We start from the raw sequence: 27,116 nt of genomic DNA on the forward strand, positions 1-27,116 counted from the left end.
GTTCCGTCACTGTACTAGGTTACAAAAGGAAAGCATTTATGCTTGAACTGTAAGTAATATATTGGACTAACACCATTTTTAATTCCTTCGGATACATCTCTCCCTGCTCTCGTCCCGAGATTTTGAGGCGTGACAACTGCTAAACTTCCTTGATGTAATGAAGTCTTACTCTGAAGTTGGGGAAAAAGGTTGAAAGGAAGGTAGACAGTCTTGTATCGTTTCTTTTCCTCGTGACTTTTCATGGTGTACATTGATGTAAAAAGCAAAGGACTTGGGAGTTCTGAGTGACTTTATGATAAACATGAACACATGAGTAAACAACCTAGGATTCCCTGACAGCGTAAACACAGAACAAAAATTCTTGATAACAATCCTGAATCGACTTGTCATGGGAATTCTCATGCAAAGCAGCATTTTTTTGCAATTATCTTGGTGGAGTGATTTGGAGTGCTTTCAATAACTTATCCTCGCCATTGACATTCACATGCAGGAAAAAAAGACCACTTTATATCTGGCTGAGAACTTTCCTGTGTCTACTTTTGACAGGAACGCACATGTACTCCATATTTCTCGACCAATACCATTTTCTCCTTTTCCTTTTGTGGAAAACAATAATGCTTAAGAGCAAGATGAGAGTCGAGCAAAGGCAGCACCCAAAGAATACGAGCGGCTTTTTCTGCGCTAGAAGCAGGCAGAACGTGCAGGTTGCTTCTTCCTCGGGCTGGTCACAGATGTTGCTTGCAGTCTCCAAGAGAAAGCCGTTGCGGCTAATGAGACGGTTGTAGAACGGAACAGAAGCCTTGGCCTTGGCTTCGTGGGTGAAGAAGCCCAGTCTGGGTTTGGATTTTTCATCGGTGAGTTTAAACGCAAAATAGCCTCGGACGTTGACTTTGTCAATGTGGTAAGCTGGAAACGACAAGAAATAAGCGAATTATCCGCTGCTAAATGGCTTCACCCGAATGTGTGAAGCAAAAGGATTCTTTTACAGTGGTACCTTGGGTTACATACGCTTCAGGTTACATACACTTCAGGTTACACACTCGGCTAACCTAGAAACAGTGCTCCAGGATAAGAACAGAAATTGGGCTGCGGCGCGGCAGCAGCAGGAGGCCCCATTAGCTAAAGTGGTGCTTCAGGTTAAGAACAGGTTAAGAACAGTTTCAGGTTAAGTACGGACCTCCGGAACAAATTAAGTACTTAACCCGAGGTACCACTGTATAGTATTTAAAACAGATTGGAGAGGCTTGGCATGTCGATTGGATGCCTTCCTCCAAACAGGCCCCTCCATAGAAACAGCCCTTTCTGTAGTGGTGGCAGTCACTTTTCCAATTTTCTCTGGAAATGCTTCACGTTAAGTACAGTAAATGAATTCACAGATATTGCAAATGTTTGTATGCATTGCTATGTGTTTAAATTTGCTCAGTTGGTAGCTGAATTCTAGAGAGTTCTCTGGTAGTTCTCATGTGATTGGCTAATGTTAGTCACCTGGGAGGTATCTGGTGAAGGAGAGACTCCCATTTTATGTGAAGCAAGATGGCTGTGTTTTAGAAGCACTCTGAACACTGCTGAGTAGAATTGAGCGTTGCAGGGCTACTTCTCAGCTTGAAAGAAGAGAAGAAGAAGAAGAGTTTGGATTTGATATCCCGCTTTATCACTACCCGTAGAAGTCTCAAAGCGGCTAACATTCTCCTTTCCCTTCCTCCCCCACAACAAACACTCTGTGAGGTGAGTGGGGCTGAGAGACTTCAGAGAAGTGTGACTGGCCCAAGGTCACCCAGCAGCTGCATGTGGAGGAGCGGAGACGCGAACCCGGTTCACCAGATTACGAGTCCACCGCTCTGAACCACTACACCTCAAAGAAAGAGAGCAAAGCTGTAGGATAAGGTAAAAGTGGAAATATCACATAGGAGCTGCAAGGCCTGTCCTGAGATACATTGATCTCTGGAAAGGGAGGGAAATAAAGTTGTTAGGAAGTTAGAGGGAAAGTCTGTAAACCCATGCTTAATAATAATAATAATAATAATAATAATAATAAATTTTATTTATATCCCGCCCTCCCCAGCCGAAGCCGGGCTCAGGGTGGCTAACAACAATAAAATAGTACAAAATCCTAAAATCATTCATTATAAAATTAATTCAAATCAAATTGATGGCAACCATTGGGCTAGAGTGTCTGTGAAGATTGCCAAAGGAGGGTGTGCCCTGACCAAAGGCCTGGTGGAACAGCTCTGTCTTGCAGGCCCTGCGGAAAGATGTCAAGTCCCGCAGGGCCCTAGTCTCTTGCGACAGAGTGTTCCACCAGATCGGAGCAACAGCTGAAAAAGCATGTGACTGTAAATATTATGCTTTATTCTTCTATAGCTTGGAGTTTCTGCAAGCAGAGTTTTTGAATGTTAAAGCCTGGGCATTGGTTTAATTTTCAGAGAAGGGTGTCAGTCATATATATGCTTTGAGCTTCTTGGCTACAATTTCACTGCCCTTTCTTCAGCATTTCCGTGGTGGGCTGGTGGGGGAGCATTTGAACGAGAGCTATGTTCAGCTCCCATCAGTGGTGGCTGCCTGCCGCCTTAAATTATACTCCTGCTTGGACTATAGCTCTATGACATCTATGAAGCAGGGCATAACATTTTGGGTAACTTAAAAGAGCAGAAAAATGGGTCACCTGGGGTGGATCCAGACACAGGGGACCCCCCCCCCGCGATAAATCAGAAATTAGATAGTTATAACAAAAGAATCTCTATGGGAAAATCACATTTTAAAATTTCCTGCTCTTTGGCGCCATCTGGTGTTGCGTGTTTATAGCGCATTCAAATTGCTGCTTCTTTACTAATGTAGCTGAGTCCCCTACACTACTGGGGAGCGAGGAGGGGAAAGTACCATTGCACAAGTGTGCTGTGCTAGCAGAACAGCTGTGGTGTTGTTTATTAAATTTGTTTGCCGCCCTTCATCCGTAGATCTCGGGGCTGTTCACAGGATAAAAATACAAGATAAAAATACATTACATGTCTCTTCTAGATTAGCATGTTTTACCACCCACTCACCTTTTAAGGCTTCCTGGACATATTTTTCAATGTAGTGTTTACGAAGTCCATCGTCAATTAAAGACTGATCGTCTATCCCGTTTGCCGTGATGTAGATATTTAGGTCACCATAACGTTTTCTAATCCAGTTTAGGATTTTGCGTAAGCCAGCAGGCACGACCGCTGAGCGAGACGGGGAGTTTAGGCAGGTGATGTCTTGCAGAAATTGAACGTCCTGATCAAAGTCATACCGACTTCCGTTTTTCGACTCGTGGATCACAAACCGCGTGGTGAAATGATTGAGCGCGTAAAAATCGGCAGCCCCTTTCACCAGTTCCTTCTCTTCCTTTGTGAAATATGGCAGGGAAGAACTAGAGAGCCCTCTGCTCTTCTTGTAGTCAAGGTATTCTCTCATAGCTGCAGGATAGTCCCCCGTCTTAAAGATCGGATCGGAAAACCAAGCTATTTCAAACTGAAGGAATCTCTCGGCAGCTTCCCAGTGGGTAGACACAAATGGGTTGGCGGGTTCTGCCCAATCAGAATGCAGAGATAAAGAGATCTGACCATGCTGCGTGGATCGATATTGCTTATCGTAAACATGCCAAGCCGAGGCGTGGGCTATCAATAGATTATGGGCGGCCTGGTAGGTGTGGTTACTGCTGCTGTTATAAATATCACTGAGTCGATTAGGTTCATTTATTGTGATCCAGAATTTAACCAAGTCCCCAAGCTCCCGAAAACACATCTCTGCGTAGGTTCGGAAAGCCTGGACGGTGGACTGGTTCAACCAGCCACCATTCTGGACTAAAGGACCAGGCAGTCCCAAGGAACGGTGAGTTGGATAATATAAGGTGACCACAGACTTGATGTTGAGTTTGAGCAGCTCACTGATCACGCATCGATAGTAACGAAGGACTTGGCCATTGATGGATTTCAAATCGCCGCTAGGCAGAAGCAGAGACCAATTCAGTGCAAATCTGTAATGGGTGATTTTCAATTTGGACAGCAGGTCAAGTTGCGTTTTAATGGTAACAAAATCTGTACATTGAGCCGGTCGGGTTTTCAGTTTCACTCCCTTCACCTGGTAGAAAAGTCCATCGCCGGTGAGATTCCAGAGATATAGGTTAGGATCGCAGAACTGTGGTGAGGAAGCAACAGATTCTGCCTGCAAATGACATAATTTGATTTTTTATTTAATAAAGGTTTAGTTTCACAACTCCAATGGAGACCAGTTACATAAATGGTTCTCATAAGTTGTAATGCTACCAGTCTAAATGATAAACAGTTTTTTTCCTCTGTATCACTAGGTGTCACTATAGCAGTTCTACAGAAATACAAAGAAGCGTGTAAACACAGTCTGGCAGAGATGGTGAATTCTCCAACTTGCTTGGACCGCCGTTCACACGCAAGCAACAAAAGGGAGAGCGGGCCAGCTTGTGAAAAGAACTATAGTTTTAGAAATGTGGTTCTCTCAAGCAGCCTTCATCAAGCTGATGTCCTGCAGATGTTTAGAACTATTAGCTCCAGCCGGCACAGATGTTTGGGAGTGGTAGTCCTAAACATCACAGAATAAATGGGCCCAGGTGACCCTAAATGTGTCACTTTATGTTGTACGAGTCTTTTTAAGAAATGCAAATAGCAGCTGCAGGAGGGTCAATCAGTCTTGGGGTTGAGGGAACAGGAAAATAGGTAAATGAGAGTGCAACCCACCTCTTGCAAAACCTTCCCTTCCAAAACTGATGTTTGATGGAAAAAAATAAATCTTTGACTAGATTAATATTAGGGGGGGGGGGGCTTGAAAACCAGGCTGTGTGTGACAAAGTAGAACATTGAGGGAGAAATAAAAACATGGCTGCTGCCATCAAAAGCTGCAGGCTCTCTGGCTACTTGGGTGAGGACATAACCTTTCTGCAGGGATGAAAACATTAGGTGCCACCAGCCATTGTGGAATCAGGAAAGAGCGGTGTCAGCAACATCTACAGCTGTGCTTTTCAAGCTTGGTTGCCCGGATGTTGTTGGAATACAATTCCCATCATCCACTGCCAGCTTAGCTGTTATGTACTGAGTTGAATAGGATCCAAAATGCAGCAGTCTGATTGGTCCTAGAACAATAGGACTCAGAATGCAACAGTCTGATTGGTCCTAGAACAATGCAGCAGTATGATTGGTCTGCAGGAACCACCCAATCCAGCTCCAGATGGAAGTGAATCCACAACCTGATTGACCTACAGGAGAATTCTGGAATTAGCCAATCACATGCAGCCCATTATGTAAATAATGTATATAAAGCAGATACTTTGGGGAAACTTTCATTCCTCCTCACCACTATGAGCTGAATAAAGAGCATGAAATCCACTCTCTACTTTGAGTATATTTCATTAGCCAATGGTCAGGGAGGAGGAAGTTCTGGGGATCCAAACTTGAAGAGCACTGTGGGTAGGCACACATTTTACATCCCCAGTCCCCTCAGGACCTCTAACTCCTGCCCAAATCCTTTGGACTCAGCTAGACTGGCAAAGAAAAAGTAATTTATATGCGTTGTATGTGCGATATAACATTGCATCACCAGATGGCGATGTGACATCCAGTTTTTCTCTACCCGTTTTCCCTGTTTACATTTACAATGCTTTGAACTGAAACGCTTCTTTAATGTTTCTAGATCCAGCTTTTATTAGGTGTAATTTTCCTATTATTGCCAGAAAATGAAGACAGCTGCCTTGGAAGACTGTTGTCAGGCAGAAAAATAGGATAGAACTTTTTAAAAGTGAATGATTGTCACACACACACACACACACACACACACACACACACACACACACACCTCAAAATGGCACCTGCAAGGCAACAAGCGATTGGAAGCGCCCCCTCCCCAAAGGAGCAAATGCAGATATATGCGTGTATAAATTTATATCTGCTATTATTTCTGCTCTCTTAACTACATTTTCCATCTTGTTGCTGCTGCATTGTTTTATTCATATTTCATCGCTCTGAACTGAAACCATCTGTTTCTCTGCCAAATTAGCCTTTGCAGACCTAACAAGGTTTTCTACTAAAACTAATAAACACAATGCTATATCCCCAAACTATCTATTAGTGCAGATGGATGTCCTTTTTAGCATGATATCCACAGGCTTTCTTGCGGGTGTGCGTGCGACTGGCTGAAACCGAGCTGAATTAGGTTTCATTTGCCAGCCTGTAAAAGTACATCATTTTGCTCTGCTTCTTGAGAAGAATAAGCCCTGACGAATGTGGAAAGGAATATTTTAAGAAAATTATGGCTTGGATCCACTGATGGGGGAAGAGGGGGGTGGGGGGAGCGCATCACCCCCAGTACCTTGATCATGGTGGGGTGCCATTGATGCTCCCCCTCCCTGCCCCCAGGATGCACGCCAGGCACACCCCCGCCTGCTCTCCGCCCCCAGTGCCGGAGCGTGAAGCTCTGCCACTGCTTGGATCCAGAGGGTTCCTTGTAGGAGTGGGAGATGCTGTAGGATGTGTCAGTGGTACCCATAGGAAAAGACTTCAGAGCAAGCATCTAAGACAGGCATCCCCAAACGTGGCCCTCCAGCTGTTTTGGGACTACAACGCCCATCATCCCTGACCACTGGTCCTGTTAGGTAGGGATGATGGGAGTTGTAGTCCCAAAATAGCTAGAGGGCTGAGTTTGGGGATGCCTGATCTAAGGCCTCAAATAGCAGAAGGGCACCCAAATACGTTTTGAAGTAAAATATGTTTCTCTTTAAATCGCCCTCCCACCATATAAAGCAATTAAGTTCAGAGTTCAGCATTACCTAGCTGTGGATGTGTACCTCAGCATGTGTGCTGATTTAGCCAATTTCCAATTCTTTGCCCCCCTGTGACCAAGTGAAACCTGACCCTCTTTTTGGTAGGCAGAAGAGGCTGCAACAGATCAGAGGTGGGTGACAAAGTCCTGCTGCAGATGCTCTAGTTCCTTGGATAGAGCCAGTACAGTGGTACCTTGGTTCTCAAACGCCTTGGTACTCGAACAACTTGGAACCCAAACGCTGCAAACCCAGAAGTACCGGTAAGTGTTCCGGTTTGCGAACCTTTTTCGGAAGCTGAAATCCCTCCGTTTTGAGTGCCATACTTCCGTTTTGAGTGTTACGCTGTCTTTGTTATTTATTTTGCATTTTTGTTTTTGCAGCTTTTTTGTGGCTGTGTGGAACCTGGTTCAGCTCCTGATTGTGTGACTGCAGTACATTGGTTATTGCTTTCATTTTATGGATCAATGGTCTCGTTGGATAGTAAAATTCATGTTAAATTGCTGTTTTAGGGGTTCTTTTTAAAAGTCTGGAACGGATTAATCCATTTTGCATTACTTTCTATGGGAAAGTGCACCTTGGTTTTGGAACGCTTTGGTTTTGGAACAGACTTCTGGAACAGATTTAATTTGAGAACCAAGGTGCCACTGTATCATCTTAGCCTCAGATTCATAGCTAATTATTCTACCGCCACAGTTCTCAGGGAGTGATGCACATTTCCTTGAGAATATATGGATGGTTGCTAGGAAAGGAATGATGTAAGGAGACACTGATATCCATTCTGACCCACGTTTGCCACTTACAGTGCTGTTTCTGTTCTGCTGCAGTTTGGCCTCAGAAAAAAAAAAGTGCTGCATGCTGTCTACTGGGGGTGGAATTTTACACACTGAATTACATTGTTCTGCAGTGTTGATTTCAGTGCAAAGCAAATGCAAATTAAATGAGGGGGGGGCGGGAAACTCATCAGTTGCCTGTCCTTTCTGTGGACTGTTGTACTTGCTGGGTTTATTTCCATTCTAGACATGTGGCAAATAAGACAACACAGGCAATTTCTTTTTCTTCCCAAATCCTCTCCAATCCATATGTACCAAGGAGCAGACTATCAACACACCTGCTTGGCACCTGTCTTTCACATGCCAGGCTGCCTGAAGGTTCTAGGGATTAGTGGAATCCTGCCAGTGCCAAAAACTACCATTGCCAAACATGAACCTTAGACTACGCGACAGGGTTTTTGCCCTCATGTAGCCTGTGAGGAATTTGTAACTATTTGGATTGGAGATCAATTATTATGGAAATTGTGGGTGGCTCTGACTTGTGGTGGCGAGTCATACTTTACTGTGAAGCTCTTCAATTGAAAAAATAAAAATAAAAGGAGAATTCCCTGATGCCAAGATCCAGGTTTGGGGGAAGTACTCTTTGGTGAGAGAACCCTAGCAGAGATTTAAAATCACAAAACATGAAGCAAAGTAAGGCTTGGAAATATAGGCGGCTAAACCTTTAAAATATGCCCTTGTGAGTTCCAAAACTCCCCTCTTCTCCCAGTGTAGGAAAAGACCACACACTTGGCTAGTTAAAAATTGATTTACAGTGGTACCTCAGGTTACAGACACTTCAGGTTACAGACTCCGCTAACCCGGAAATAGTACCTCGGGTTAAGAACTTTGCTTCAGGATGAGCACAGAAATCGCGCTGTGGCAGCAGCAGCAGGAGGCCCCATTAGCTAAAGTAGTGCTTCAGGTTAAGAACAGTTTCAGGTTAAGAACGGACCTCCAGAACGAATTAAGTTCTTAACCCAAGGTGCCACTGTACTTACAAGCTCTCCAAAGGTCAGGTTTGTGTGCTTTTCCATACATCAGACAGAAAAGTTGCACAGGCAGTGAAGCTTGGCTTAGTTACCATGTTGAAAGTTCCTAAATTATTGTCATAGGAACTGAAGAGTGGCTGGCTAAGCTGGAGCAACTAGCTGAGCCTCTTCACATGCTGAGCTTCTCAGGTAGACTGGTGGATACTAATAGGCTTGATTACCCATTTCCTCCCAAATTAAGGGAATTGGACAGAGATATGTCTGACAGGAGAGACACGGGTGGCGCTGTGGGTTAAACAACAGTGTCTAGGACTTGCCGATCAGAAGGTCGGCGGTTTGAATCCCCGTGATGGGGTGAGCTCCCGTTGCTTGGTCCCAGCTCCTGTCAACCTAGCAGTTTGAAAGCACGTCAAAGTGCAAGTAGATAAATAGGTACTGCTCCACCGGGAAGGTAACTGCAAACATCTTAACTTTTTGGGAAGCAGGTTTGTTGTGCAGGATCTCCAGATCAACTTCAATTCGCAAGCTGAATTTGCTGCTATGCGGCTGAATCCCACCTGAAAACAGCAGCTATCTGAAAGCACCCATAGAGTTCCCCATCCCTTTGTTTTTAAACAGCTTTATGCCTTTGCGTTTCATTTGTTTTCTACTTCTGCGTTACGAGGATGGCATACAAATGCCGTAAATAAGTAAAATGCCACTCGAGGAAGCAGGGAGCATGGATATATGCCTGCAATAATTCTATTTCCAAAATGAACCAGGCACAGTGTTCATACAAATCTAGGGAGAAACTTCAAACTAGATTCATTTGTCAAACTATTATAACTGGGTGGCAAGATGCTAAAGAGAATAAGGTGGAATCTACACACATATTAAAAAACGCTGTGAAAATGCTTTAAAAAAAAAGGTTTTGAAAAATGCATTGAATTTTCCATAGCTCACTGTTGCCATCTAGTGTCACATTTGTATATTGCACTTTACAACACACTTAAAACATTTTATTTGCAGTTGTATAGCTGAGTCCTAAGTCTCCTAATAGTTGAGTAGAAGAGCTTGCAGAACTGGGTATGCCTATTGAAATTCTACATAACTATTAAAGGTGCAACAGATCCATCTCTACCCTAAATAAGAAATAACATTAATAACTCAAATAGGTCTTTTAGATGCATTTGTGACTTTTTGGCGACTGCAGGAAGATAATGTTGCTGTTAAATTTAGCTCAGTCCAAGGAGAGACTTGAGATGCTTACGTTTTTTATTATGCCTACCTTAATAACTGACTCTGTCACACCCCAGGAGAAGTCACAGGGAAACTGGCCATGGAAAGCTGGTTCTTTCAGAGGAAAGCCGTTTTCTTGTATGATTTCCTTGTAATAAAATGCGGATGATTTGGGAATCCTCTCTTTTTCTTTGCTATTAAAATCTATGTAAAATAATCCACGTCGGTTATTGTAGGCATGTTGCCATTCATATCCATCGAGGAGGGACCAGGCCGTGTAACCAAATACATCGATTTGATCGTATTTAATCGCTGCACAGCGGAAATGAAAGTAAAGGGACAGTATTAGAAAACCAGACTATGATATGCATTACAAAGTTTGCACAGTAAAATGGTTTTGAAACAGGATATTCAGGAAGTTCCTTTATACTCAGTCAGCCAATTGAGTTGTATAGCTTTGTACTGTCTCCATTGGATGGTAATGGTTCTCCATTATTTCAGAGAGTGTTATTCCCAAGGTTACTTGGAGATGTCAGTGACTGACTCTTCTCCTAAAGACATATTCTCTGGCGGAGGGGAACCCTATTTTGAAGCAGGCATTTGCTCTGAACGAAAGCCTACACTGGTACCAAGTTCTACTGCCTGTGTTTTCTGACTGATGCATGGAAAAGCACATGAACCTGACCTTTGAAGAGTTTGTAAGTAAACCAATGTTTAACTTGCCAAGTATGTGGTGATATTTCTGAACATACTTAGGACAGTTATGGACCAAAAGAGGTATGTAGCTTTCATTCTGCAAGTCACAGATACTTCCAGTGATCAAAGGATAGGACCATGTGAATATACTACTAAGAACAGAATTAAACTAATTGGATATTAGCTTCAGGGTTTCCCCTCAGGACTGCAGTGGTTAAATTCCCTTTCTATGCCTGCTGTCATCCTCTTAATTATCAGTCATCTCCACCCCCCTCGACAACTGCATTTTTCATATAAAAAACTGCAATAGGCTGCATGCGTACATACGTACATAAACCATAAGCTTGTTTAAGGCTGCTTATTTGTTTACAGTACCACACGTGAGCCTGACTGTTTGCATGTATGAATCTGTGATGTGTAGAGTGAGGTTTGGGTACAAATTCCTGTTTGGATAAGTGAATCTCCATGCTTGAATAGCGGGACCTGCATGTACATTCATTCAGATCTGTTGGGTGCATTCAAAAACTCAGTAGCTTCACAAACCTTGCAAGACCTTATTAATAAAATTCTTCATCAAGTAGATCACTGTGGTGTCTTCCGTTTTCACGTGGCTGTTGGTAAACCAGCCGTTTTCTGCAATCAGGATTCTAGGATTGTTGTATTCCAACTTAATCCAGTTCAACACTTCCCTCAGGTCGAGCGAGAAAACTTGTCCCATTTTGGGTAGTTTCTTTGGGGGTATAAAGTTATTTGGACCAAAGGAAAATGCAAAGAAGTCAGCGGTCCCTTTAATGTAGTTCTTCTCAGTCTCAGTACTGTTTGGCAAGAGAGAGGCAAATTCTGTCTTCAGCTCTTCTGGGTAATCTCCATCTCCATGTATTGGCTTGGCAAACCACCCAAGCACTTTCTGCATGGACTGCTGACACTTTCTGATGTCTTCTTCATTCTTGGATCTGCTCGGTTCGATCCAGTGGGATCCCAAAGTGATCGACAAAAACCCTTTCTGTTGTGGTCGGAAATGCTTGTTGTAATTATGCCAGACTCTTGCATGTGCCTAATGAAGAAGAAGGAGAAAATAGAAATGGAAACGTCCTATCAGTAAGTATTTTGGGTTTGGTGTTAATATACTACAGTACTGACGGGGTTTTATTATCATTTTTACAGAGATGCAAATAGATTGGCAACATAGTCAAATGAGAGTCTAATTGCTCATTATTAATTGTTGTTTGCTAGCAGCCTCATAGGGGTGCAGGTGGCACTGTGGGTTAAACCACAGAGCCTAGGACTTGCTGATCAGAAGGTCAGCGGTTCGAATCCCCGTGACGGGGTGAGCTCCTGTTCCTTGGTCCCTGCTCCTGCCAACCTAGCAGTTCGAAAGCACGTCAAAGTGCAAGTAGATAAATAGGTACCGCTCCGGCGGGAAGGTAAACGGTGTTTCCATGTTCTGCTCTGGTTCGCCAGAAGCGGCTTAGTCATGCTGGCCACATGACCCAGAAGCTGAGATGAACACCGCAACCCCAGAGTCGGCCACAACTGGACCTAATGGTCAGGGGTCCCTTTACCTTTACCTTTAGCAGCCTCATATCGAGCCAAAAATCAGTTCAGTTCAAGATATTTTGGTTTCAGAGACATACAATTATAGGGCACGTCTGAATGACAAAAATAGAATAAATGAAATAATTGAACCACTTATTTATTTATTACACCTCTGCCTTGCCTTTGCTCCACAAGAGTTCAAAGCAGCACACAAGATTCTCTCTCCATTTTATCTTCACAAAAACCTTGAACATGAAGTAGCTAACATACATGCCTATTATTATTATTATTATTATTATTATTATTATTACTATATTTTATTTAGGAAAAAAGTAAACTGTTTAATAAATATAAACCTAAGTGATGTACATAAACTCAGGGGGGTTTTTTCAGCCGGAACTCGCCAGAACTCAGTTCTGGTACCTCAGGTGGGCGCCATTGCCATTCAAAGAGAATGAGGGAGTTGTTCCTGGTGAGTTCCAGCACCTCTTTTTCTAGAAAAATAGCACTGCATAAGTTAATACAACATAATTATCAATAGCATGGGTAAAGGTCCCTGTTTCACATCTTACTCTTCATGTTCTTTATTTGAGTAAGTTATCCCTGAACTCGAGCACTGTGATCTCTGGAAGACCAGCAGCATGAAAAAAGCAAAACAATGTTTGGAATGGGATGAGAGAGTATCAGTTTTGCTTAGAAGGGTCATGAAGGGCATTTCAAATGTATTTTACTTCCACGAGGCAATTTGAACTCTCCTCCTGAGATAAAGGTGCATGCCAGATTATCTAGCGTTTACCTTTGCCTCTGACGTGGGCTTCTTTGCCTTTGTCTGAAGAGAACATCTCTTTACATATGGAGAAAATGCTGACCAATGTTGGGAAACGCTTCTCAAGAGCCGAACCGTCAATGACTCAGCAAACTAATTCTGCTCAGAAATTAGTTTACTTTGAAATTCTTACTCATGTTGCATGCATGGGTGTAGCCGGGGGCTGCCCCCCATATCAAGTAAGTAATAAAAAAATACTTAACTAACTGACCAATCGAGTCACAGATAGCTTGGTACTGCTGATTCTAGTTGCAGAACTTGATTCAAATAGCAACGTAGCAACCAAGTTGAGGACTGCTTCAGACTGGCATCATGGAAGAATCTGCTATCAGTTGTTTTATGGGCTTCCAATGCCGCAATCTATGTCAGGACATCTGCCCAAGGTCTAGACATTAGCATTAACCTTTGAGATGGAGGGAAAAGGGGGAGAAGTCTGCATTCAGGGCCTGTAAGACAGAGTTGTTCCACCTGGCCGTTGGATTAGAATCAATTTGATTCCCTCCCCCCTTTCTTTTTTCCTTCTCCTGTGATGAGGCTGCATTTTAATGTTTTAATTGTTTTAATGTTGTATTTTAATATTGTTTTTAAGTTGTATTTCAATCAACTTTTTTTATTATTGGTTGTTAGCTGCCCTGAGCCTGGTCTTGGCTGGGGAGGGCGGGGTATAAATAAAATTATTTATTATTATTATTAGGCATGTACCAATGAGTCATATCCCTGCTCAACCATGAAACTCGATGGTTGGTGTCTAGTGGACTCAGTAGATTGTTGAGTGATTCGGGATATGAACATAGGAACAACCTTACTAGATCATACTAAAGGACTGTCTAATTCAGCATTCTGCTTCCCATGGTAGCCAATCAGATGTTTCCGGGAAACCCACAAGCAATAGCGAAATAGATCTCCTCTCTGAATCTGTCTAATCCCCTTTTAAAGCTGTCTGAGGGCCTGTTTATTGAGCATTCATCCTGATTTGCTTGCAGGAAGGTTAGGTAGCATTAGGGATGCCGCATTTCAAAAAGTGAAAATCCGGACAGAAAACTCGCCAAGCTTTAATGGGAAGTCGGCAAAAACAGCATTGCCGACATGGGATGCCATGTGCCTGGATTTCCCCGAGCACTTCGCCGATTTCTGCCCGGACACTGCTGCCAACTGCTGCAGTATTCCGGATATGGCTGGGAAATCCTGGACGTATGGTAGCCCTAGATAAAGGTAAAGGGACCCCTGACCATTAGGTCCAGTCGCGGAACGACTCTGGGGTTGCATCTTGCTTTACTGGCCGAGAGAGCTGGCGTACAGCTTCCGGGTCATGTGGCCAGCATGACTAAGCCGCTTCTGGCGAACCAGAGCAGCGCACGGAAACACCGTTTACCTTCCTGCCATAGCGGTACCTATTTATCTACTTGCACTTTGACGTGCTTTCAAACTGCTAGGCCTAGATAACATTGGCTATTTAGTAAGCATTCATCCTGATTTGTTTGTGAGGAGGTTAGATAATGGTGCATTGGCTGCTCTCTCACACATTATGGTGCATGTTCCCATCACTTTTCTTATTGCAAAATGTAATATACTCAGAGTCGAGAGTGGATTTCATGCTCTTTATTCAGCTCATAGTGGTGAGGAGGAATGGAAGTTCCCCCAGAATGTCTGCTTTATATACATTATTTACACAATGGGCCCCATGTGATTGGCTAATTCCGGGATTCTCCAGTAGGCCAATCAGGTTGCGGATTCACTTCAACCTGGAGCTGGATTGGGTGGCTCCTGTGGACCAATCAGACTGCTGCATTCTGCGTCCTATTGTTCTAGGACCAATCAGACTGCTGCATCTTGGATCCTATTCAACTCAGTACATAACACAAAACATACGATATTTGGGGGGAAGCGGGTTTGTTGCAAAGGACTTCTCAATCGACTATACAGTGGTACCTCGGGTTACAGACGCTTCAGGTTACAGACTCAGCTAACCCAGAAATATTACCTCGGGTTAAGAACTTTGCTTCAGGATGAGAACAGAAATCGCGCGGCGGCAGTTGGAGGCCCCATTAGCTAAAGTGGTGCCTCAGGTTAAAAACAGTTTCAGGTTAAAAACGGACCTCCAGAACGAATTAAGTTCTTAACCTGAGGTACCACTGTATTTGCTCAACTGGAATTTGCCAGTGTCTGAAGGAATCCCACTGGGAAATGGCGACTGTTTGAAAGCGCCATCGATTCATCTTGAGGTAGCAAACTCCACCATTTAACAATGAGGCTGCCTCTTGTATTTCTTGTACCCGGCGTGCACTGCTCTGAACTCCTTGCAGAAAGAATTAGATACAAATGTGATCTACATAAAAATCAAGATTTGGAGACACCCTGTAACTTTCCACCTCTGGCACTTATTCCTGACATCTCAACCTGGTTCATGCTCTGACTGATAGACCTCAGCAACAGATTATTAACTGCAAAACAAACAAGCATAAAAGTTAAGACGGACCACAATGCATGGATTTTTATTTTTATTTTTTTTAGAGCAGATCTTGATTGCAGTTGTTCTTTCCCCCCGGCTTGCTGCTCGATACCTAATCTGCTTTGCACCTTGAAGATCAAGGCTGAATGTAAAGGCTAAGTAGATAGTGGGGGTACAATCAATAATAGGTGCTATATCCTCGCAGGTACACGGGATTTTCTGCACATTTCCCTGTTCCTCGTGCATTTGATGTACAATGCGAAATTAGTTAATATAAATCCATTAGGAATGCGTAGAGCAGTCAGGAATGTACTTCTGAACATATATTAATTTTTACAGTATTGCAAGAGTCGAGCAGCAGCTCCTATTTGTAGTTCACAACATGTGGACTGCTTGTAACAGACTAAACAAGTTCCTGAAACAGAACTCTCTTCTTAACTAAAAAGTCTGCATTGCCATTTCTTGATCTCAACGCCTTGCTTTATCTCGCTTTGATTTGTTTATATCACTAATTTTGAATATTTCTGGGGTACCCTGGCTATGTGAAATTTAACAAAGAAGCGGCAAAATTAAATCCAAATTATCTTCTGCTTCTGCAAGGGTGTCCACAACCTCTTGTCCCAGCTGGAGGATGGCTGCATATTGTAGGATTGTGTGAACGCTTGCACAAGCACTTACAGCTCATCTGCTCCAGCCGATATTTATTTTCCCTTAGGCTACTACTTCTTCTGATCCCATTGCTTGTTTACCATCTGAGGAGGAGCAGGGGTTCTTGTGAGCCAAAAGGTAAAACTGAAATAGAGCAGGGGGAGCTAATTTGGTGCCCCACCCTGCAAAATCATATTTGTTGGACTACATCTCCCAGCAGCCCTTACCACTAGCTATGCTGAACAGGGCTGATGGGAGTTGGAGTCCAACATAATCTGGCAGATACCATGTTGGTTACCCATAATACAGTGGTACCTTGGGTTACATACGCTTCAGGTTACAGACTCCACTAACCCAGAAATAGTACCTCGGGTTAAGAACTTTGCTTCAGGATGAGAACAGAAATTGTGCTCCGGCGGTGCGGCAGCAGCAGGAGGCCCCATTAGCTAAAGTGGTGCTTCAGGTTAAGAACAGTTTCAGGTTAAGAACGGACCTCCAGAACAAATTAGGTACTTAACCCAAGGTACCACTGTATCTGCAACAAGGCTGGGGGTGTAGCTAAAGTGGTGCTTCAGGTTAAGAACAGTTTCAGGTTAAGAACGGACCTCCGGAACGAATTAAGTACTTAACCCGAGGTACCACTGTATAGGGAAATGAAACAAATAAGTAAAAACTTGTGCTGTGGTGACGGTTCCAGTTTCCTGTTAGCTTCTGAGCCTTTGTTGCAGAAAAACAAAATGAAAAAGCCTACCCTGCACTTATGTCATCTGTCAAAAATTGGTTTTGCTATGTTTTAACGGTTTTCTCCAAAAGTCACTGGAAGCCAACACCATACCCTCCAACATTTTTCCGATGAAAATAGGGACGTCCCATTCCATTAAGATAATTTTACTATTTATACCTCACACACCTTATTGGGTTGCCCCAGCCACTCTGGGCACCTTCCGACATACATAAAAAACCTAACAAAACATTAAACATTTAAAAAAACCCTTCCCTATACATGATTGCCTTCAGACGGCTCGGGGATCGGATAACTCCATACCCTCCAACATTTCTCCAATGAAAATAGGGGCGTCCTAAGGAAAAGTGGGTGGCGCTATGGTCTAAACCACAGAGCCTAGGGCTTGCCAATCAGAAGGTCAGCGGTTCGAATCCCTGCGACAGGGTAAGCTCCTGTTGCTCTGTCCCAGCTCCTGCCAACCTAGCAGTTTGAAAGCATGTCCAAGTGCAAGTAGATAAATAGGTACCACTCCAGTGGGAAGGTAAGCGGCGTTTCCATGTGCTGCTCTGGTTTGCCAGAAGCGGCTTAGTCATGCTGGCCACATGACCCTGAAGCTGTACGTCGGCTCCCTCGGCCAATAAAGCAAGATGAGCGCCGCAACCCCAGAGTCATCCACAACTGGACTTAATAGCCAGGAGTCCCTTTACCTTTAAGAAAAAGTGAGACATTCCAGGATCAAATCAGAAACCAGGACGGCTTCTGTAAATCAGAGAAATCCCTGGAAAATAGGGACACTTGGAGTGTCTGCAACAGGGCTGGGGGTGTAGCAAAAAGAAATGCCATGCTTTTTTTATAACTGAAAGATGTGACAGAGGTACACTTACAATATATTATAGATTACATTTTACCATTTGGAAATAAGTCCTAACCTTTTTGTGTGGAAGATGCTATGTGGCAGTTAATTAGTGTTGACCAAACACAGATAGCATCTAGTCCTTGGGCAAAAGATTATCTTCAACCACCTTCCTTATTGTGCAAGAGAAACTAAGGGATCGAGTGATATTGCGCTAGTTAACCAAACTCCATCTTTCATCCTAATTAAGCCAAGGACCAACTCAGGAGTGACAATACCTTTCCAAGTATCAAAGGTCTTATGCCGACTAGATACCCCAGATTAGGTTGCCAGCTACCAGCAATTTCAGTGGTTACTAGATAACCAAGATTTTATCTATAATTCTATAGTAAATAGGAACTCATGGGGTGGGGAGGTACATTCTGCATTTATTTTATTTTGTAATCTGGAATGCAATCTGCTCCCTGACCCGGCCATAACCGAGTGCCCAGTTACCATGCCTTGATAGACAGAAAACACATAGTCTGGCTCACAAGGTGAAAAGGGCCTAAATCCTTTGCAAAATCCAAATTTGAATGCCTATAAATGTGCAGTGTTGAGATAAGTGAAACTAAAGCAGCTATGTTCTGCTACCTGAACAACACCCTGAGCAAACTCTTGCACAAATGGAAACAGGACCAGAGCGGCAGAATCTTATCTATGCAGACTCTTGCAGAAGCTCCCATTCAAGGCTGTGTATATATTACATTTTCAAAGCACATTCAAAACACATTCTTTCCCACAGAGAATTCTGGGCACTTTAGTTCTCCCCTCACAGAGCTATAATTCCCAGCCATGCTTAACAAACTACAGTGCCCAGAATTCTTTGAGGGGGAAATGTGTTCCACGGGTGCTTTCAAGTTATCATGTGAAGCATATTTGCTGACCAGCGTGAGTGGCTATTTTCTTTCTGTCCACAGTTCTTTGGATTGGGGTCCTTCTCCAAATTCATTTCAGCCTTACAGTGGTACCTCGGGTTACATGCGCTTCAGGTTACAGACTCCGCTAACCCAGAAATAGTACCTCAGGTTAATAATTTTGCTTCAGGATGAGAACAGAAATCGTGCTCCGGCGTCGCTGCAGCAGCAGGAGGCCCCATTAGCTAAAGTGGTGCTTCAGGTTAAGAACAGTTTCAGGTTAAGAACGGACCTCCGGTGGTTGAGACAAAATAAAACTTACACTTCTATCATCATGCCCCCAGTCACATTTGTGACTGAATGTTAAATTTATATGTCAGGATACCTCAGTTGATTAGAGCCTGATGCTGACACTGCCAAGGTTGCAGGTTTGACGCCTGTATGGGACAGCTGCATATTCAGGTTGGACGAAATCATTCTCAGGGTCCCTTCCAACTCTATAAGGGTTGCCGTATGTCCGAAATTTCCCAGACATAGCTAGAATACAACAGTTGGAAACAGTGTCTGGGCGGAAATTGATTTAATGTCTGGGAAAATCCAGACATTCCATGTTGGAAGTCTAAATTTTGGTGAATTTCCTTAAAAATAGCTCAAACACTTCGTTTTTTTTTTTTTGAAGATTTTCCAAAAAAAGAGAGAAGCTAAACAACTTGCTTAGCCTACTGCTGATTAATCTAGCCTTCCTTCACCCCACTTCATTTCTCTTTTCTCAATAGCAAGCATGGTTTAAATTTGAATTCCAACCACAATGTATCTCTTCAGAAACAACTTTACTCAGATTATGCACTACTTACCATGAACAGCAAATGCCACAAATGTCTGTGGTTTTCCATCAAAAAGCATATGACACCAAGGAAACTCTTATAGCCTAATCCTATACATGTTTACTTGCTTGAAAATCTCATTGAATTCGACTCAGCTTCTGCCCAACCCAAGTCAGTGTAGCCTCAGTTCTCTACACTAACAGCAAAGTCATTATTTGAGTCCTGATCCTTATGTAGCCAAAACTGTGCCATCCACTCACAAAAGGAAGTATCAGTAGGACTGGTTTTGGAGAAATAAATCTGTAGGAAAATAAACTGAAAGGGCAGGGTGAAACCCAAAATATTTCAGTGAGGGCTGAGAGTGTGCTCAGTGAGCAATAGAGTGCAGAGCATCTGTTGGGAGGAGAAATGGAAAATTGGGGGTGCAAATGGAGTATCCTGGAAAGGAACATGGCTAGCTTTTTGAAACCGGGGCTTAACAGAAACACTCCAAATTATTTAATGTAATGTGTCATTTCAAAGCAATCCTCAGCCTTGAACTCTTTTGTTGTAGGTTGCCCTGACCCTTGGTGACACCTGAGCTCTGAAGCTGAAGGCCACCGGAGGGTCATGACACCTCTGCCTTAGTAGGTCCACTGTGACACTGAAGAATATTCAGGGAAGGTCAGCTTGCAGCTTTCAAACAGGGGTTTGGGCTGGGTGTTCATCAGTATGCGGATGATACCCAGCTCTACCTGTCTTTTAAATCAGAACCAGTGAAGGCGGTGAAGGACCTGTGTGAGGGTCTGGAGGTGGTTGGAGGATTGATGGCAGCTAACAGATTGAGATTGAATTCTGACAAGACATAAGTACTGATTTTGGGGGACAGGAGGCAGGCAGGTGTGGAGGACTCACTGGTCCTGAATGGGGTAACTGTGCCCCTGAAGGACCAGGTGTGTAGCCTGGGAGTCATTTTGGACTCACAGCTGTTCATGGAGGCGCAGGTCAATTTTGTGTCTATCAGCTCCAGTTGGTACACAGGCTGAGATCCTCCCTGCCTGCAGACTGTCTCACCAGAGTGGTGCATGCTCTAGTTATCTCCTGCTTGGACTACTGCAATGTGCTCTACGTGGGACTACATTTGAAGGTGACTCAGAAACTACAATTAATCCAGCTAGACTGGTGACTGGGAGTGGCCACCAGGACCATATACTGTAACACCAGTCCTGAAAGACCTACATAGGCTCCCAGTACGTTTCCGAGCACAATTCAAAGTGTTGGTGCTGACCTTTAAAGCCCTAAATGGCCTCGGCCCAGTATACCTGAAGGAGCATCTTCACCCCCATCGTTCAGCCCGGACATTGAGGTCCAGCTCCGAGGGCCTTCAGGTGGTTCCCTTCCTGCAAGAAGCGAGGTTACGGAGAACCAGGTAGAGGGCCTATTTGGTAGTGGTGTCCGCCCTGTGGAATGCCCTCCTATCAGATGTCAAGGAAATAATCAACTACCTGACTTTTAGAAGGCAGCCCTGTTTAGAGAAGTTTTTAATGTTTGATGTTTTATCGTGTTTTTAATATTCTGTTGGGAGCCGCCCAGAGTAGCTGGGGAAACCGAGCCAGGTGGGCAGGGTAAAAGTAATAAATCTATTATTATTATTAATAATAATAATAATAATAATAATAATAATAATAATAATAATATTACCACTACTACTATTACTACTACTACTACTACCTGGAGATGCCCACCACGTTTCTTATGGAGATAATAACATTCCATAAGAGAAGAGACTGTAGTCATTAATTGACTGGCTTCCACTGCTAGCAACATGTATGTCTCCAAGTTTATTACTTTGTGACAAATGGTTAGTGAACAACTGTCTGGGAAGGGTGCGATATCAGTAGTACAATGGGCATGATAATCCACGTGTTTTCTCTATGGGGTTCTTGCATATCTTGTGACAAATTAGAGGTAAATCATTCCTTGATTTTAGGGCCTATACTTGAATAAAGTAAAAATTCCTTTATCTTATTATTTTTGCACAGCTCCTATGAACATGCATTTTAACCCAGAGACATTCACGATCTTACATTCGGCGTCTCTCTTTCCTGGTTAAACAAAACGAGTATTCCTAATACAATTATTAGCAGAATGTGGCTCAGTAGTAGAAGGTCCTTGGTTGGATCTCTGGGGTACGACTCCTGCCTGAAATTGTGAGCGGCCACTATTGGTCTGACTTGCAATAAGGCAGCTTCTTATGTTGCTACCTTGCCCTGAAAGAAAGTAAGACAGGGAAAAGTCCAGCTGACTCATTCAACTTATGTTGGTGAAACAATTCTTATCTGCCTTTGTTGACAGGTGGAGGGAACCCCACCAACTGACTCCAAACGGAGGTCAAAACATGAGAGTTTGCTATAAAAATAGAGCACATCGTGTTCTTTAATTTCTGCCAAATGGAGGAAAACTTGGCACCTGCACTTCTTTTGTTTTGAGAGCAAAAGTGTAAATCAGATTTTAAAAAAGAAAGTCAGCAGCAAAACCTGTTTTAAGTATCATGGAAGGCTTAGAGGGCGTACCAGTCAGCAAGATGGACAATAACTTTCTGTATCACAAGCAAGAGCAGAATAGATACAGAAAACAAAGTCCAGTGCCATCTAGTGACTAAACAATATAATGACGCTATCCACATAATATATCCACTCTTTCTCTCCAAGTGACGCTCAACCTAAAAAGGCTGGGCTGAACCTGAACTTCCTACTGATTCAGATATTTAAACACTACATTGGATCGGCTCCTTTTCATGCTTGTTTTAGGAGATCACTGGACAACATTTAAAGGCCTTGCTTTCTGCTGGATAAATGGGACTTGTAACTCTCTGTGTTATGTAGTCGAAAATCAAGTGCCAAATGGTCAGCTCCTAAGTACCGTATTTTTTGCTCTATAAGACTTACTTTTTCCCTCCTAAAAAGTAAGGGGAAATGTGTGTGCGTCTTATGGAGCGAATGCAGACTGTGCAGCTATCCCAGAAGCCAGAACAGCAAGAGGGATTGCTGCTTTCACTGCGCAGCGATCCCTCTTGCTGTTCTGGCTTCTGAGATTCAGAATATTTTTTTTCTTGTTTTCCTCCTCCAAAAACTAGGTGCGTCTTGTGGTCTGGTGCGTCTTATAGAGCGAAAAATACGGTACATCTACTGCTGTTGGCTCCTACAGTGGTGGTGGTATCCAGAATTTGGCTGATTTCCTCCTTTCCATTCTACTATATCATGTGCTGCTTTTTCTCCCCTTAAACTAACTCTCTCTCTCTCTCTCTCTCTCTCTCTCTCTCTCTCTCACACACACACACACACACACACACACAACACACACACACTCACACCCAGTGTACCTGACAGTTGCTCCAGACCACCACCTGATGACTTACAGTTGAACAGAACAAGGTGACATTAACATTCTGTGTTTAAATGTGTGGAACATTGCAATTTCAGGAAAAAAATACATTTAGTTTAAAATTAATTCAAGGCAAGGTGCAACCTTTGGAATTTTGTGCAGTTTGGTGGGATTTTATACAATATGCTAATAATAATAAATTAAATGTATTGATTCCAGGAGCAAATAAGAATGTTTGGCTATCATGAGAATGTCAGAATATAATTTCAATGTTTATGGATAGGATATATCTTATTCAAATGTCAAATTACTTTAACCTTGTTTACGGTCCTGATGATTATGCCATGATATTAGTTTATGAGTATCACAGCAGAGCTACGGTGAAAAATAATAAAAATTACAAGAAAAGAAGTAAAAATGTGAAATGCCTGAAAACCGATAAAAATATTGGAGAGGGGGACATTCTGGCTGTGTTTGGTTTGTGATGCTCAGTTATTCAATCAGGTCATCATTTGATGTTGCAATGTGCAGGTATGGACCAACCCTCTCCAAACTCCTCCCCTTGCCTTCACTCATTGTTGAGCCTGTCTAGGAAAATGTCTAAGACAGGCTTGGCAATAGCCACTTATGAAAGAATCACTTCAAGGGAACTCAGATTTTAAGGACCCTTTTTGCTAGGGCTAATGGGAATTGTAGTCCAAAACACGTGGAAGGCACTAAATTTGCAACCGCTAACCTAGTTACTTTTTGTGTGCTGAATTGCAAAATGATTGTGTATGTGGAATTGTAGACAAGCCCTAAGTTACCACAAGAAAGACCAATGGATATTATTTTGGCCGTTCTGTCAAGGGATGCTTTTCTCAAATGATGCAGTTGTGGTGGAGGCTGTACTTTTCTTCTAATACCCCCTCCCCCAAATTATGCAGAGTACCGGTATTTCTGTGTACAAATTTTAGGGCACGATCCGCAATTGGAATAAGTGCTCTGATTTCACTAAACGATAACTAAGTCAACAGAAAGAAGCTAACTTCTGTTGAATATATAATTCAGCTAAGGGAGGGGTAGCTACCCTAGCTCAATTCTAATAAACAGCTGAAAGCAGGATTGGTTTGACGTCATTCTTCAGGTCTTCAATATTGACATAAAGGATATTTCTCTTCAGACAATTAAAAAATACTTGGTAACATTGTTTGTTCAGTATAGTGGCTACTATTTGCGGTGTGATTGTATCAGCTTCGGCTGCATTATTTAATTGTTCTCTATGTTTGATTGCTTCATCAAGCTACAATTTGTCAGATTTAGGACTATTTAATATGTGTTTCTTTTAGGGCAATCAGATAATATCAGCATATGCAGGTAATCCTTATGGTCCAAGGCAAACAAGCATGAAAGGAAGGGAAAGGGTTTTTTCTTTTGACAGACAAGCTGTTATTAAGGCTACAATCCAACCAAACTTCAACTGCTGTAAACATATTTTGATTTGAATGGGAATATACTGTGCCATCATAAGCATTGCTCAAAATGTAACACCTACTGAATTTGACTAAGCTGGTCCCGTAGTCAGGGACTGCAGATTAAGAGACACATGCTTGAGTTCCTCACTGAAATTTATGGCACCGGTACTGAAAGGGTCATATCTAACTAAATTCGTCTCAGAGCAGCAGACCCACTGAAATTAATGGGCCCAAATTTAGACATACTGTATATATCCAATAACTTCAATGGGTCTTCTCTGAGTAGGACTGGCATTGGCTATAACCCAATAAGTCCTTAATTTATGGGGGACCAGAGCTCAGCGGTTGGCAACATGGTTCAAATTCTGACATCTCCAATTAAAAAGGATGGGGGGAAATTCAATGGGAAAGACCCTAGCTGTCAGTCAAACAACTGATCTAGGAACATGGAACATCAGTCAAACAACTGATCTAGGAACATGGAACAACTGGAACATGGCCAAATTTGCTGCTTCTTTTTACTTTTAATAAAACAAGTGTTGAAATCATTACATGGACAGCACGTTTTTTTCTGCCCAGGCTTTTAGCCTGCAACAAGAATACTGATTATCGCAAGCGTTACTCTCAGCTTTGCAGTCATCGTATAAATATTATACTGGCTCTCCAGCAGCAGTGAAACTTAAATCTGTGACAGTGAAATCTCTCTGTACTGTACCTTGATCAGATTATGTCCTACCAGAGGGACAGTGTTTTCTTCCTTCTCGCCGGGCGCATGAATCCCTGTGCCATACCCATGCCAAGCAACTAAATAAGGATTGTGGATTGTAATCCAGTACTTAACTCGATCGCCAAAAGCTTGGAAGCAAAAAGTCGCATAGTCATCGAAAACACCGATCAGGGATTCGTTTTTCCACCCTCCATACCTCTCGTACAGAATCCAGGGCAAATCCCAGTGGTAAAGGGTGACCACAGGCTCGATATGCCTCTGAACCAGAGCATTTAGGAGACTGTTGTAGTATTGAAGCCCCTTTTCATTGACAGCTGTCACCGTCCCAGTGGGGAAGAGCCGTGGCCATGAAATTGAAAAGTGGTAAGATGAAACTCCCAAAAATTCCAGAGCTGCTAAATCTTTCTGCCAAAAAGTGTAGCTGTCACTGGAGTCATCTGTCCTGGAACCAGCTCTCAGCTCTGAACGGGCGAACTCTTCCCAAATCGACGGTCCCCTTCCATCTTTCCTTTGGGCACCCTCCACCTGAAAAGCGCTGGTCCCCACACCCCAGAAGAACTTTTTGGGGAATGTGTCCTGCAGAAACATCTGGGTTTCATTCACAAAACTTGAGCTGGACTCTTTCCCCCACACAGATCTTCCATCGTTGTCAAGCCCAGCAACTGTCGGTATAAAAATGAACGCCCACAAGGCTAGCGATCCTTTCAGCTGCTGCATAAACATTGCGCCTTTCTGGAGTGTACACTAAAAGTCACATTTTCTTTTTGGCGGCGCCTGGAAATGCATCCATTCCCCGGGATCCCTGCTGCATAGCTTGTCTTCATTTGCCACAAAACTGCTGGAGTGTCTTATCAAAGCTTCAGCAGGGGGAAAAAGCAAGCTTGTGACTGTAAAAACCCTGTTAATGATTAGCTTGGCATTGCAAGACTTAGGATGGGTCACGAAAAAGCAACATAATCCCAGGGAGATCACCTTCTCATGACCACTAGGACACCTGAGGGAGATTCTTTTTTTGCAGCAGAAAAAAAGAGGTTCGAATCACGAAGGCTTCTCTTCATCAATGCCTAGTTGTTCTGAATGTCTGAAACGGCAGTCTTGGCAGCTGTCTGTCAGAGGATGCTAGCGGCTGATCCAATTACATTTAAAGGGAATAGAGACAAATTGCCTTTTTGACACAATTACCCACATGCAGAAAACATGCTGCCACTGCTTAATCAAATAAACGGTAATTAATAGGAGGAAAGGCCAACCAGAATTGTCTTCAGAAGCCCCTGCAGCTACACGAGGATTTGTGAAAGGCTAGACAGTTTATGGCAGCATGAGCTTTTATAGGTAAGAACTCTGCATACCCTTCAATGTTTCGCTGATGCGCAAATATAGGATGTTGGACACCTGGCTTGACAGAATACACGTGAAAAGGATCTAGGGGTCTTAGTAGACCACAAGCTTGACATGGGTTAGCAGAGTGATGCAGCAAAAAAAAGGCTATTCTAGGCTGCATCAATAGAAATATAGGGTCCGGAACAAGGAAAATAATAGTAGTACTGCTCTATTATTTCATGATCAGACCCCACCAAATCTACAATTGTATCATTCTATGACATAGGACCCAAATATCTGATGATGATGATGAAGAAGAAGAAGAAGAAGAAGAGTTGTTTGGATTTGATATCCGCTTTATCACTACCCGTAGGAGTCTTAAAGCGGCTAACATTCTCCTTTCCCTTCCTCCCCCACAACAAACACTCTGTGAGGTGAGTGGGGCTGAGAGACTTCAGAGAAGTGTGACTGGCCCAAGGTCACCCAGCAGCTGCATGTGGAGGAGCAGGGAAGCGAACCCGGTTCCCCAGATTAGGAGTCTACCTCTCTTAACCACTACACCACACTGGCTTCCTCATCTGCTAGTTCAAACCTTATAATCTACAGAGGGTGAGACTCTGCTCATGTCCCATCAGCTATTATGTATTATGCAATGATCTGAGATTGGGTCTTCTCTGCCGTGGTCCTGCCATGTGAAAATATGGTTGTCGTCTTCAATGACAACTCAAGACATCTTTCTTTAGGCAGAAGCGGAGTGTAGTTGTGGTTAAGAATGTTTTGGTAAAGTACTGGTATTTGCTGTATTTGGTTTTATGCTTCTGCTTACTGGTTTTAATGTACTGTATTTGAAATATACTCGGAGTTGAGTGTTGATTTCATGCTCTTTATTTCAGCTCATGGTAAAAAGTGAGAGTTCTTTCCCCTCAAAACCTCTGGCTATATATACAGTACAGTGGTACTTCAGGTTAAGAACTTA

The 27,116-nt window shown here is 43.0% G+C and overlaps 2 protein-coding genes across 3 annotated transcripts in view; one reads left to right on the forward strand and one right to left on the reverse strand.

The window, feature by feature from the left end:
- Positions 1 to 271: 271 nt before the first annotated feature.
- KLB (klotho beta) lies at positions 272 to 27,083 on the reverse strand. Its single transcript, XM_081924410.1, has 6 exons — positions 26,697 to 27,083; positions 24,809 to 26,437; positions 11,064 to 11,574; positions 9,874 to 10,136; positions 3,042 to 4,185; positions 272 to 906 (listed from the first exon to the last, which is right to left on the reverse strand). The coding sequence occupies exons 2-6, from the start codon at positions 25,541 to 25,543 to the stop codon at positions 506 to 508; spliced, it is 3,054 nt and encodes a 1,017-aa protein (XP_081780536.1). The 5' UTR covers positions 25,544 to 26,437; positions 26,697 to 27,083; the 3' UTR covers positions 272 to 505.
- RFC1 (replication factor C subunit 1) overlaps positions 10,472 to 27,116 on the forward strand; it is a 62,120-nt gene continuing 45,475 nt past the window's right edge. For both annotated transcript variants that reach the window (XM_081924388.1, XM_081924391.1), the window contains exon 1: positions 10,472 to 10,522. In XM_081924388.1, the coding sequence (XP_081780514.1) occupies positions 10,487 to 10,522 (36 nt within the window). In that variant the 5' untranslated portion in view covers positions 10,472 to 10,486. The remainder of the gene's footprint in view (positions 10,523 to 27,116) is intronic.

This window comes from Podarcis melisellensis, assembly GCF_964234715.1.
Source record: "Podarcis melisellensis genome assembly, chromosome: 9".
NCBI classification, from domain to species: domain Eukaryota; kingdom Metazoa; phylum Chordata; class Lepidosauria; order Squamata; family Lacertidae; genus Podarcis; species Podarcis melisellensis.

What these genes read in the sequence shown, in the direction of transcription:
- KLB (XM_081924410.1), bottom strand. Translation starts at nt 25,543, where the DNA reads ATGTTTATGCAGCAGCTGAAAGGATCGCTAGCCTTGTGGGCGTTCATT. An exon ending in TAGGACATAATCTGATCAAG is followed by an intron (nt 11,575 to 24,808) that starts GTACAGTACAGA and finishes CTTCTTCATTAG; the next exon opens with GCACATGCAAGAGTCTGGCA. An exon ending in TGTCCAGGAAGCCTTAAAAG is followed by an intron (nt 907 to 3,041) that starts GTGAGTGGGTGG and finishes TGTCGTTTCCAG; the next exon opens with CTTACCACATTGACAAAGTC.